The 14,155-nt window shown below is 38.0% G+C and overlaps 1 protein-coding gene across 2 annotated transcripts in view; it reads right to left on the bottom strand.

Moving 5' to 3' along the window:
• Positions 1-14,155, bottom strand: part of NEK4 (NIMA related kinase 4) — a 24,616-nt gene extending 10,461 nt beyond the window's left edge. Inside the window, exons 1-10 of one of the 2 annotated variants that reach the window (XM_083352245.1) lie at positions 13,949-14,155; positions 12,061-12,327; positions 11,504-11,701; positions 10,485-10,592; positions 9,014-9,168; positions 7,224-7,353; positions 5,017-5,415; positions 2,709-2,858; positions 1,004-1,138; positions 625-691 (exon numbers count right to left, since the gene is read on the bottom strand). In XM_083352245.1, coding sequence (XP_083208371.1) covers positions 625-691; positions 1,004-1,138; positions 2,709-2,858; positions 5,017-5,415; positions 7,224-7,353; positions 9,014-9,168; positions 10,485-10,592; positions 11,504-11,701; positions 12,061-12,327; positions 13,949-14,041 — 1,702 coding nt within the window. In that variant the 5' untranslated portion in view covers positions 14,042-14,155. The remainder of the gene's footprint in view (positions 1-624; positions 692-1,003; positions 1,139-2,708; positions 2,859-5,016; positions 5,416-7,223; positions 7,354-9,013; positions 9,169-10,484; positions 10,593-11,503; positions 11,702-12,060; positions 12,328-13,948) is intronic. The other variant, XM_083352246.1, reaches the window with a different exon arrangement.

Raw genomic sequence — 14,155 nt, 5'->3', positions numbered from 1 at the left:
GAAATAAGAGATTGCCCCATCATTTCTCGCACTCTCCGTGCAATAAGGTACTTCCTGCCACATTTTTACACTCACAGATGCTCCTTCCTGTTTCTCTGGGGGCCTTTTTTCCTCTGGGCAGCTGTGAATCTTTTAAAAACATTAAGTGTAACTATCCAATGTTTTTATTTTCCAAAACTTCAGCATGCCAGATTCCCATTTAAGTTTTCGGTTAAATTAAACCACCTTAAGAAATAACTTCAGGAGTCAGAAAGAGCCCAAGAGGTGTCAAGAAATGTATTCGTTTTTTTGCTGTTACAGTGAGGCCCCTTTAAGAGAAAATTATTACGGTACTGAAAATTTGTAATCGATGAGGTGTGTGTACCTATGTGAATATAAGCATGTAAAATGTAAAGGGAGGGAAGCAAAAAACACTTAACATGAGATAAACAATCAAGCAATAAACAAAAGCCTAATCAAGGAACTGCCATGGAAGAAACCAAAAACCTCACCAACAATGACATTTTGTAAAAACAGAGAGCGAACCCCATTCCCTTCTAGCACTGAAAATGTTACCTAGTTGTCTCCAAGCCAACAACCAAGCTCAGAGAGCCCCAAGGACTTCACAGCAAAGAAAACTATTACCAGAAGAAAGCATATCTTCTTGGGATTGCTTTAATCTTCTCCTTTCTCGAGCTGATAATGGCCGATCCTTTGAAAGGAGAAAAAGTAAAAACAGTAATCTCTGTATTTTTTTTATTGATTATATATACGGCACTGACACACCTTATTAAAAGAAATTAAAATTTTACAACTAAGTGATAGGTCATTCGGCATTTCTTTTTACTTATTCTACAAAACTGCTGAAGACACTTTGGGAAAGAACTACACTGCTCTAATCCCACTTTAAATATTTCTACATAGTTCTGGCAATGTTACATCAAATTGGCATATAAAATGAGAATATCCAAATTTAGTAATTTCTAAAATGGACATGTTGTACATAAAGATATTTGGCACAAACCTTGGAATGTTCTACTTCAAAGCTTTTTGACTTTTTCAGAACATTTGCAGCACGCTGATGCTCTGTGTTAACTTCTTTTGTCTTTACATTCACATCGGGATAAGCGGGCAGTTGCCGATGACCAAGTGCTGCAATCTTAACAGGAGAAATAGCAACTTTATAAAAGGTTTCTTCCAAAAAAAAACAACCAGGTACAGTATGAGAGCCGCATTCACTCAAGAACGTATGGAAGGATTCTACAAGGACAGGGCTGGTGAGTGTGCTGAATGGCAGCCTTCAGTAACCCATTCAACATGACCGATGCAGAATGTTCCTAGTAATATTTCAGTAACATCTGGAGCACCACAGGCTATCCAGTCATTCATTTATTCATTCATTCATTCATTCATTCATTCATTCATTCATTCATTTATTTATTTATTATATTTGTATACCGTCCTTCTCCCGAGGGACTCAGGGCGGTGAACAGGGCACATATAAATAGAGAATACAAAAATTAAAAGAATTAAATAATCGCCCAGATAAGAACAATAACAGTATAAAAACCCCATTAAAAACCCTAACATCCCCCATCAGGCCAGGCCAGCTTGTTCAAATAAATGGGTCTTCAGACCATGTCGGAAGGAGCGAAGGTCCGGTGCCATCCGGAGCTCGACCGGCAGCTGGTTCCATAAAGCCGGAGCGCCCACAGAGAAGGCCCTCCCCCTGGGGGCCACCAGCTGACATTCTCTGACCGGAGGCACCCTGAGGAGGCCCTCTCTGTGGGAACGCACAGGGCGGAGGGAAGTTGACGCCAGCAGCAGGTGATCTCCAAGGTACTGCGGACCCATGCCATGTAGGGACTTAAAGACCATTACCAGTCATGGATGAAGTTCATTCCCAATTTATTAATATTCAAATAGCACTTCATTTCATTTTTTCCACACAGATAAAATAGAATATAATATATCCCAGACAACATATTATACATTTATCATTCCAGTAAAGGCAGATGTCTGTAGCATATATGCTGCAAACTAACATCAGCTTTTATACTGAAATGTGCTAACCTATAAAATAAAGCTTAACAGAACATTAAACTGAATATACTTGGTTAACGTAAATAGCAATGGCAATAGCACTTATATATTGTTTCACGGTGCTTTACAGCCCTCCCTAAGCGGTTTACAGTCAGCCTATTGCCCCCAACAATCTGCGTCCTTATTTTACCAACCTCAGAAGGATGGAAGGCTGAGTCAACCTTGAGCCCGGCGAGACTGGAACTGCCAAACTGCTGTCAGCTGGCAATCACCAGAAGTAGCCTGCAGTACTGCATTCTAACCACCGCACCACCAGGGCTCTATATCTATAAAAACTAATGGTAGTTGGTTTTTTTTTTTACACAAAAACGAGTTAAACATTTTTTTTCTAGTATCTCGGATGCTTCAGAAGCTGAAAATGCTGCTGGTCAAAACTATATTGTTGTAACTGTAAATATTGCCTCTGAGTTATCAATTTCTCCAAAGAATATCCCTACTTCCATCCAATTTTTATATGACTTTTTTCCCAATTTTTAATGTTGGATTTCCCCATATTTAGCATGGGAAAAAGTATTGAATCTGTTTTTATTGAACATTCCATTTCATAGCTTTCTAACCAATAAAATTGCTTCCAAAGATATAGGTGTTCTACTCAGTTTAGAACCCAATACTGTCCTAATCTTTACCTTGTCTAAACAGATCTCAGACTGCTTCTTATGTCGTCGCTGTCGTGACAAGGAAGGCTCTTGAACTGATCCTTGAGGCCGAAAAGAAGGAGTGCTTATAGGCAGAATGAGATCTTTAGCTTCTCCTGAGTTTCCACAGGAGGCTTCATTCTACAAATATATATACATACTTTATAATACCTGAATTCATGCTTTCCAGAATCAAGTATGTACACTTAGTTCAAAAGTGTTAATAGAAAGCCAAAATTATTTTTATTTTAATCAAAATTAAATTCACTTAAGTATTTGAAACAAATTCTGTCATCTTACTTTCAAATAAATCACTGACATAATTATATTTGTGTTGCAGACCACAAAATTCAAATACTTACCTAAATTTCTATAGGAATAATTGGTACTGGCAGTTTCTCAGTACAGTCCAGACTCTGGAAAGAGAGTCTGCTGTATTTTTTCTGAATACCTACTATTATAACATTAAATAGAATGTGATATACGTAAGTATTAGAAACTGAAAGAGCAATATCTCCATTATTGAAGGGAGTAAAAGAACTATTAGGTAGGCATTAAACAGAACAGCTGGAGGCTGAGACTAATACTTTAGCATTTACCTAAGGCTAAACTAGTAAACTATTAAGTAAAAAAATGACAAACCACCCTAGAAGATGGCAAAGATACAGGGTTTTTTTTGTAATATTGCAAGGAAAACTACTGCATGTGGATGTCCTATATGGTATGTTCTAATCTAACTTACTTCTGATTAATTCCAGCAAATCTTCCAAGATCTGGAAGGGCTATTATGGTTGTAGGAAAAATAGGAAAGGAAAGATTATTATGTACTGTATATTTATGGACTTTCATTATTTATAAAAATAATCAAGATGGGCTAAACATCTAAACATTTAAATAAGGTTTATTTGTTTAAATTCAGTTTGCCTATTTTAGAAAATTGTGCAAAGGTCCTTATCAACCTCAATAGTTCTAAGCCTCAAAATCTGATCACAAAAGGCTCAGAGATATTTAGATCTGAATATCTGTGATTGCATTGAAATAAGTGCATGTGTATTCATTCAATAGCCCTCTAAAGGTAAATAAATAGTACAATGCAATTGTTCTGCCTAGAAAAAAAAAACTATCACTTTTTCAAAAATGATATTATCTGATAGAAATTAAAATGAAATTAAATGCTAACAATAGATTTGGGAAGGGAATTCAAGGCAAAATACCTGACTTTTCAGCAAAAAATCTGACATTGAGTAGGAAAAAAGTCTAATTGGAAGAGATGCAAAGGGATAGGTGAATGCACAATTTGCAAGCTAATAATAATTAGCTATCTTAATTTCTCAAGTCCTTAGTTAGAGTTGAATTATGACGTCTCTACTAGTCTTAAATTGGGAATCTAACTGTAGGTTACCCATACATAAACCATAACAATAAAGAAACATTTGTCTATCCCAGGTCTTTGGAAAGGACTTGGCTGGTAGATAAAAATGCCAAATCCAGTCTAAACATCTGGCTGGTTGTGTGACAAAACATATTTTTAGGCTGCCCACAAATTATATAGAAATACATTCCTAAAAATATGAATCCCAAGCAGTGGACATAATTAATTAAAATATAATAAATAAATTAATTAATTAATAAATATAGTGTTAAGACTAGCAAAGCATCAACACTTTTGTGCTGTAGAAGAAATCTGCACTGCTTTGCCTGAAGAAGAAGGAGCTGTTCCAACAGAACAAAACCAACTAATAGCACAGGAACAACTTATGTCCAGAATCAGTTCATGACAAAAGTTTAGCACTAATGACTGAAACCGCAGAAACCAGCTTTTCAGAGTCCAGTCACATTTTCAACAGATTTGCAGGTCGTCCTTGACTTACGATCACAACTGAGCCCCAAACTTTTTCCTGTTGCTAAGCAAAACAGTTGTTAAGTGACTTTTACCCACTTTACAGCATTTCTTGCCACAGTTGTTGAGTGAATCACTGCAATTGTTAAGTTAGTAACACGTGTGTTAAGTTAGTCTGACTTCCCCATTGACTTTGCTTGTCAGGTCACAAAAGATGATCCCGCGACACCGCAACCATCATAAATACATGCTAGTTACCAAACATCCAAATTCCGATCATATGAGCACGGGGATGCTGCAACAGTCGTTAAGTGTGAAAAACGGTCATAAGCCACATTTTTCAGGACCACTGTAATTTTGAACATAAACAAATGACTGTAAGTCAAGGACTGCCTGTACATCTTCTAATTCATTCATATTCACCTACACAAACACCTACGTGAAAAAGAAAATAATTACTTTACTGCTTACAGCTGGAATCTTTGAACTGGGTTGCAGAACTTTCGTAGCGTCACCACCATTATCGGTCTCCTTGGCATCTACTTTTCCAGTTTTGGGGCAAGGCGTTGTCATTTTCAGTAAACTTTCTTCCTTTAATTCTGGGCTATTTTTTGCTCTGTCAGGCTCTGCTTCCTTGGGAATGTGTACATTTCTGGATTCTTTATGTTCTGCTAACTGTTTGGTTGCAGAGTTTCTCTTTTCCAGTGGAACAATAAGTATATCTACTTTGCTCATTGTTGCCAAAGAGACATCTAAGCTATTCAAACCATTTTTGCTGTTTTTTTCAGGTTCAGGTGCTAGTTTCTTTGAAGAAGAAACTTCAAATGTTTTATTATTGATTAAACATTTATCTTCATTCTGTAATAGTAAAAAGTATAATTAGGTCACCCATTCTATGAAGCTAGATTATTTTAAATGTAAGCATAAAATTACGGTAATTTATTTTGATCTGACTTGATCCAGCCACGAGATTTTGCATGGGATGGACTAAGGAAAGACATGGCATGTCTTATTAGAATGGTATTATGCAGGAATGGCTCAGCCAACACCAACACCCACAAAAGACCTCTTGGTCACATGGGAGGTGCATGAATCAGGGAAAGGTCAGTCATATAGAAGTCAGGCTGTTGGTCTGTTTGATATTTCTTGCAATGGCCTTAGTTGGTCTGGAAGTGGGTTTCCCTGTCCTTATTTACAGGATGCTTTGATGCTTTGTGTACCTCCAAGACACATGAAGGTCCAATATCTTCAGTCTATGTAGGTCCAAGATCTTCAGTAAGGTACCTGACCAAACATGCTAAAGATGGGAGGTGGTATTCCAACTTATTAATCTTGTAAGATTACTACAGTATTACTGTAACAGTATGTTGTGATGGGGCAGGTATGGGAACTTAAGGCAAGAAGGGTACACTGAAATTACTTATTAATTCCACCTCTCTCCCTGTGTTACCAAGGCATCACTAGGGCATCTGACTCTGATTGCCATGAAGCAGCACCAGAAGATTTGTCCATCTTTTTCTTTCATGTTACTTCCACACTCCCATCTTCCACAGCATAGGTATAATTATTATATAACCGCTATTAGAACTATCCCACCACCAGCTATTATTTATTTTTTGAACATCAGTTCTTTACAGAACTTAATATTTACATCAAGTTTTCCATACTCCCATAAATCACCAGCTACCATTCCAGCTGCAAAAAAGATAGTGTAACATGTAAGCATAAAATTACACCAGCTGCTTGCAATTAGTGCAGGTTCGCATCCCACCAGGCTCAAGGTTGACTCAGCCTTCCATCCTTCCGGGGTAGATAAAATGAGGACCCAGATTGTTGGGGGCAATTAAGCTGACTTTGTAAAAATGCCGCTGGGGGGGAAGCCCTAATAAGCAGGCATATACATAGAATGAAGGCTATTGCTAAGCACACTGATTTGTGCTTCTTAGATTATAAGTCTAAGTCTGAGTCTTCGGAGAAGGGCAGGATATAAATGGGATTAAAAATTTTTTAAAAATGCACTGTAAAAAAAAAGGCTGTTCTATCTTCTACTCATTTTGGGTTCTCCAAGGATTAGTTTTACTGTTCTTGAGCAGACTCATGCCTTATAGGGATAAACAACTTTGCGAAGAGCAAGAAACTCACTTCACTTTTGGGTAGCATGTCAGGGACTGAATTCTGAAAAGCGAGTAGGACAGGAAAAAGAACTAGGTGGGAACTGAACAAAATTTAAATTTATTTTAAACGGAAGCAGTTACTTCATTAGTCTCCATGGATTTCAGAATTTTCTTCTGTGAAATGTAAATTACAATTCAGTGGCAATTTCTGTAGGTTTGGTGATACACAACACTCCAGGGCAGGCATGTCAAACTTGCGACGTCACGTGACATTGTGCAACGTATTGCGACTTTTTTCCCATTGCTGGCAATGGGGTGAGCGCGGTTTCAGCGTGACGCACCTGGCTTCACATGCCTGCTCCAGGGAAACTGACTATGCATCTCCAATTGAACAGAATTTAAATGGCTATCATTATGAGAAAAAATCAGATAGAAGTACTAAGAATGAATTGGTATTCTCAATTTGAAACAAAATTTGTATTTCATCAAATTTGACCATGGACTTTGTTCTGCCCCACCCATTCTGGCTTCAGAGCTAAAATAATAACTTGCCCCATTGGACTTCTTTGAAAGTTCATCTGGAAGCTTCTGAGGTACTGTATTTTCTTTCTTTAATTCAGCTTTCTCTGAAGATCCCCGAGGATTGGGTTCAGACATTTTCTTATGATTTTTAGATGTTTTTCTTTAGGGAAAAAGCAAGAAGGTATATTATCAGATTTACAAAACGTAGACATTTCTAAATATTTTTTGCCAAAACATAATTTTCTCATGCTTCTATGTATAGGTTTACTTTTTCTGAAGTATTGCATGCACAGCAATATGGATATTATTTTAGATACAAAACTGCTTCTCAAGTCATAAACATTCATGAAATATGGTTTAATTAGCAAGTTTTAAGAATGTATTGGTTAGATCAACAGGGCAACTAAATCCAACATCTCAAGAATGGCCAAATATAAAGTATTACTTCCTATGAAAGATGCCCAACGTACGAGATACGTAACGAGCTAATAGAGCAGAAGCTACTGCTAAAGAAGTTATGGCCCTGATCACTATCATCGTTCTCATTTCCTCTGTAGCTTTTGGATTTATCTCCTAGGCTGCTGTAGGGGTTTACCCTATTCTGCACTAAACTCAAGGGGCACTCAAGGAAGGCTAACCTTTCTGTTTCCTTTCACAGATAAACCCTCCTCCAATATTTAGTTTCTTGAAAACTTTTTATAAAATTGTGAGATATGAAAACATTCTTCAGTTTGGAAAGAAGTTTAGGTAGACCTTCGCACAAGAAATAATTGAGGACAACACAACATGCAGTAAAAAGTAGCTAAGTGTTTGAAATAATTACGAGCCAATGAGCCAACATGATATAGGATCAAACTGATACTGAAGATATTATAGAGCTGCTGAAATAAACCCAATTACACCTTATTTTCTTAGGCCTTATGCTATCACTCATTACAACACTGCCTTTTGTTAGCGCTAGCTCTAGTACTGATCCAGTCGGCCTTTGAATGGAACTGAATTCTGATAAAATAATGATCAACTACTAAAACAGACTAATTCCATATAAATAAATAAAAAAAAACTGAGGGATTGACAAGAGTCCCAAATAAGACAGGGGATGGCTTCTTCCCCAGTTACTATAGTCAGTGCTTTTTTTGTAAAAGAAAAAGGTGCCGGAACTCACACGTCATACAACCCGCCTTGCCTACCCTACAAGGTTCCATCCAAAAAAGGTGCCGGAACTCCGTTCTGAGCGTTCTATGAGAAAAAAAGCCCTGACTATAGTTAACCTATGCCAGTCAGTTGCTATCAGCCGATACTTCAAACTGATGGGGGTATACAACTGACACTTTGGCCAGAAGCAAGAGAGCAGTAAGGGGGCTTTTGATTTCCCTGTATTTTTAATTCTTCAGGAGAGTCCCAACATCAGGACCTATAATATCAGACTGCTGCATAAAGATGTGACCTAGTCTTCTGACAAGTCACTCCAACGCCAACTTCCGACTTGCATAAGCTTTGGGTATTCTCCAGCTCACCTGGACTATCCATCTGAATTGCCAAAAGTTCCATATCAGCAGGAATCAGGTTTGGTGGCTATTAGCTAATATAGAAGGAGCTATGGTTTGGGTTATAATGTGAAACTAACTCAAAGGTTTACTAAGTGTTTCTTTATTCTGTCTCTCTGTGTGTGTGTGTAATAAAAATGGGGTGGGTTTCCAAGTCAACCTTGTCTCAAGAATCCATTATCAGAGCCAGTGTATGAACCCTAGAATGGCGTAACACCAATGATAATGCTAAATACTTTGCCTCAAATTATTTTTCATTTAAAAATCTCTTACGCCTTTGTAGCTTCCAAAAATAGAGAGATTTGCTGCTTGATATACGGTTGCCTCAATATGCTCCTTACACTGGGTCTCTCCTCTGGCTTTTTACTAAGCATTGTCCTTATCAGTTCTTTCAACTGAATGCTATAATCTTTTGGCATTGGTGGCAGCTGTTAAAAGAAGAACACAGAAGAAAAAAAGAACACTTTACATGAGCTTAAGGCATTTTTCTGTTTTACTATGCATGTTAACCAAAGTTCTGGGAACACCTTTCTGAAAGAGGCTGAAAAGTAGGGCTAGAATTCTAACAGGGTTTTGCAACTAATATCATCAAGAAATGTTATAATTATCTAGAACTTTTTAAACATTTAATAAGAAACCCAGTTATTAATAGATAACTGATTTGTCATTCTGCTAAAAGCTTGGAAGAAATATTCCCAATGTGAAATTGGCTTGTTCTCAAGGCGCACTCGATTTTCAAACAATTCAAACAGCTTTCAATGTTTGCCACTCCTGTGTCATGCACATAGACTCTGTTATTTTTTCCCCTGCCAAATGGCTGCTCCTACTTTGCTTTTTTCCTTCTCCTCCAGAACACATCACAACTGTAAGAGAACAGTCCCATTTCAAATGACATGTTAACAGTTGAAACAGGAAAGCATTTCCATTTAAATAACATTCTTTAGATCACAAAGCTGTCCATCTTCATTTGCTTATGAAATGCCCATGACTCGGATGGATGGACAGAAATCAGCAGTAGCCAGCCTTACAAGGCAAACCAAGGTGGTTGCTCCTACCAGTTCAACTGTTATGCCTATTATCCAACCTGAGTGTGGCAGCCAGAAATGTCTCAGCCACTTCTGACTTGTACATCTAATTAAACTGTATATCATTCTGTACATGGCCATTAATTATTCAAGGTATAAATGAAAACGAGGTAGAGTATAAAGTCTGTGCTCTCTCTCTTTCTCTTTTTTTGTGTGTGTGTCACGGAGTCATTTTCTTGGTTTTGGCTGTTTTTTTTCTTCTTTTTATGATGCATGGCTAAGTATTTTTGTTTCTACACTGTGTATTTTATGTATTATATTTATTTTATTGTAAACTACCTGGAATATATGAGTTAAGCAACTACGTAAATCAAATCGAAGAATGAAAATAAGTCATGATGGCTTTTGGATGTTGCTGTCTTTTGTTAGTATAGCAATAATAATGTTTTATGATGGTGCTGAACAACTGGTACTTATGAAGTCCCAGCCTTCCCAGCACATACATGGTGTTGTGATCTGCACATCTGACAACCAACTGGCACTTACGACACTTGCAGCGTCCCACAGTTATGTGATCACCATTTGCAACCTTCCCTGCCAGCTTCCCACAAGGAAAGTCAATGGGGAAGCCAACAGGGAAGTTCACAAGTCTTTCCCTTCCTGAAGCAACCACTCCCAGGTCCACCATGCTCAACCTAAATATTAGGCTGAAAATGTACCTTTCCTTCGATAATTCGATAAACCAGGGAATTCATGTCTTTAGCATTAAAAGCATGCTTCAGGGTGGTCATTTCATATGCACAGCAACCCAGGGCCCAAACATCAGACTGTAAAAGCAAACAAAGCACAATAATATATTTTTGAGAAGCCATCCAGATAAAATCAAATGAAATACATATTGCTTCCACCATCTATTTTACAGGTGCCCCATAAATCAAATATCTTAAAAGCCCTCTTATGTAGCAAACTGATCAAAGTTTGCTAGACATTGCTGTTAAGTTATTCTTTCTGCATGTCTGTCTGCCTGCCTACGACAATGCAGATTTTGAAAGTCCTGATGTAGTTGCCATTCCAACATATCATATTCACTATTTTGGTTTCCTCTAGATAACCTATAGATGGAATCTTTTTTAATATGATTCACTAGATATATTCACTAGAATTATGAAAATAATGTAATGTTTTTTTTAAATAGAATCATGATAGAAACTTTGGAAATAAGTTGCAGGGAGTAGAAGAGGAAGAACATCAGGAAGATTCATTAGGAATTAACAAGTAGGAAGGACATGTTTCAAAATGTTGCAATATGGAACATTCAGTCTTCCAGACCTTCAATCTGTCCTTCTTCCAGAGCAGCCCATCCCATTCATGCTATCCAGCATTTTTTTTTCTTTTCCCTTCAAAAGACAATCAACGTTCTAGATACTATGCATGTTAAATTTCCTTAGCATTTTCTGTCTTTGGGAATGTATTTGCTTTTTCTTTGTAAAATTTGTCTTATTCTGCTATACGTTTGTAGTTTCACTATAAACAAGTATACTAGCCACAAGAATCCAGAAAACTCCAAAGATAGCAAAGAAATACAAATTATTGGCTCTCCATATATTGGCTGTGTGAATGCTGGCAGCCCAGATATGGTAAGTTTAAGTGGTAATACCTCATCTCAAGAATAATGTAGACTGGTTACTTGAGGATAGATACCTAAGAGACTAAGTTCATTTATATGGTATACTTTTACCTTGTAATTGTAAGGCTTGTTAGAGAACAACTCAGGGCTCATATAGTAAGGAGTGCCAATTAGAGTACTAGCCATATCATGCTGATTTTCCAGCACTCTGGCTATTCCCAGATCTCCCACTTTGATAATATTAGAACGCGTCAGGAAAACATTTTGAGTTTTGAGATCTCTGTGCAGAATGTGCTTCTCGTGCAAATACTGAAAAATAAAATAGGAGAATTCACAAACCACATATCAAGTTTATTTTCCTGAATTACTGCATGGAAAAGAAACAATTATTTAATAGACTATGAGCTCCCTGCAGAAGGAAGAGAATACATTAAATAAATCTCTCAAGCTGGACAGCCATTGTTACCAATCAGTTTTGTTGACTCTGTAGATATTAATAAGATGATCAAAAGTACATCAAGAATACATTCATTATTTTCTCTGCTAATTACAAATATTCATGAAAACTAGCAATCGGCTTCTTAGAACACATTAGATAAAATGATTAAAATCAATTCATGCTAAAATTCAGTGATATCAGAACTGTCTGGTAAAGGGAAGTCAGGTACCTGCAGTGCCATAGCAATCTGAACAAGCCACTCTACCACTTGAGACTCAGGAAGAAGCTGTCCTTTCTGCTCTTTCAGTTTATGATATAAGTCCCCTCCTTCACAGAAGCCCATGACAATGTAAAGCAAGCCATCATCACCTTCCCAGGACTCTCTATAGGTGACTATATTTGGATGCTTCAGTTGTGACAATAGCTGGGCCTCCTGTTCTGCTGCTTTTCTCTCACGGCTTGAGGCACGTTTGAGGTTCAGCCTTTTTATAACATACTGCAGACATAGAAAGAAGGTTTAATCTTTTTTTAAAAAAGGATATTACTGTAAATGAAAGAAATCTAAAGATCAACCATGTGGCTTTGTACTATTAAAACTATCACCTGAGAAAAGAGATGAGTTGCTTAAAATAAAAACAACCCTCCCACCTGCAAAAGCAACATGCATGAGAGAGGTAGAGAAGGATAAAAGAAGCAAATAAACTTGGCACTTTATAAAAAGTGATGGCAAAGTAGCCTGATAATAGAAATGATATTTTAATCTTTGACAGAACTCTACCTGTAGCATTCTCCACCAACCAACATTTTTCACTTTTCAAGGAAAGCACTTAATCCTTTGCAAGTAGAAAATGCAACACCTTAAAATAAATGTGATTCTAGGACCATAAATATAGCATTACATCTCCATTCAAGGAAAGGGCTCCATTAACACTGTATGCTAGCCAAAGGCATATCTCACCCAAAACAGACATATGCTCTCCAGGGGCCAATAATACTTCCAGGAATATCTCCAAACTGCCAGTCTGCACATTCAAAAGTACAAACTATGTCCCAAATCCCCAAATGACATGTCTTCCGACATACAGAACTTTCATTTAATTCAGACTGCACTTAATTTAACAATTAAAATGACACGTTTGAAAATCTCCTGCTTTAAATTTGGTATCCTTGTTTTAAAAAGCTACAGTACTTTAATGTCAGTGTATCGAGGCAGAAAATCCTCAAATGCAGTTTGAAATATAGATCAACATTTAGGACACCTCAGCATATGGGTTGCCTCTCCAGTCAAGCTCGAAGTGTACAATTGATAAGGGCACACTGAATGCTTATAATAAGAGTTTTCACTGTTGCCCTTTTTTGCTTTAATTTATTTGTTATTTGCTTTACAAGACCACAAATCAATAAGGTTGTAAAGATGTAAGTGAATTGTTTAATCATTTATCAAAATCTGGCAATCAAGAATTATGGACTGGTTTTCTTCTCCTTTAATACATCTCAATTTAATGTACTAGACTCAAAATAAAAAAAAATCCTGATTAGATTTTCAGATGATTTAAAGCTTTAATAAGATCTAGTGTAGGTGTCGTCTAAAGACATTATTTATTAATGTTCTGATGGAAAGCTGCTCTTGCAGGAAAAAGAAGGGTTTGAGGGGATTGGCTGAAAAATTACGACATGTCAGTGTAAAGAGTCACTCTTCTCGGGTGAAATCCGCTGAAGAGCTGGATGACGAGGATAGATAGGGGGAGTGCTGTAGATCGGCATCAGCCTACAGAAGAGCGGGGACACCATCGATAGTAAATTTCAAAGCGAGAGGGAGGAAAGGATGGTCGATCCTTATGTTCACACGGAGCAATCAATGCCTGTTGCTGAAGCAAAGCCACCACTTCGCAGCGCGGAGTTGTTTTTGAATTCCTCTTTGGTGGGAGAGCAAAAGCAACCAGAGACTCGCACAGGCCGCCGACCTCCATCCCTAACCCGCAAAGGCCTCCGGAGAAAAGGAGGGCGAGCGAAAAGGAGTGCAGAGGAAGCGTAGCGTTGTCTCTCCCCACCCAACTCCGCGCAACACGTGTCCCGTGTCCCTCTCCCAACAACCCCTTTCCCCCAGCCCTCCTTACCTGTTTGCCGTCGTGCCGGTGCCGCACCAGGCTCACTTCCCCGTAGCTGCCCTTCCCCACAACCCGCAACAAAGTGTATTCGCCCGGGGGCATCTTCACGCGACCCCACACTCAAGTAGCCCGTTGAGAGCCGGGAGCGGGGGGGCTGCAGCAGCCCCCATTCACCCCTCGAGAGAACGCGGCTGCCGATGCCATAGAGATCGCCAA

Source organism: Vipera ursinii (assembly GCF_947247035.1).
Source record: "Vipera ursinii genome assembly, chromosome: 2".
NCBI lineage: Eukaryota > Metazoa > Chordata > Lepidosauria > Squamata > Viperidae > Vipera > Vipera ursinii.
The sequence above is the reverse complement of the archived record's forward strand: the minus strand, read 5'-3'. Positions and strand labels throughout refer to the sequence as shown.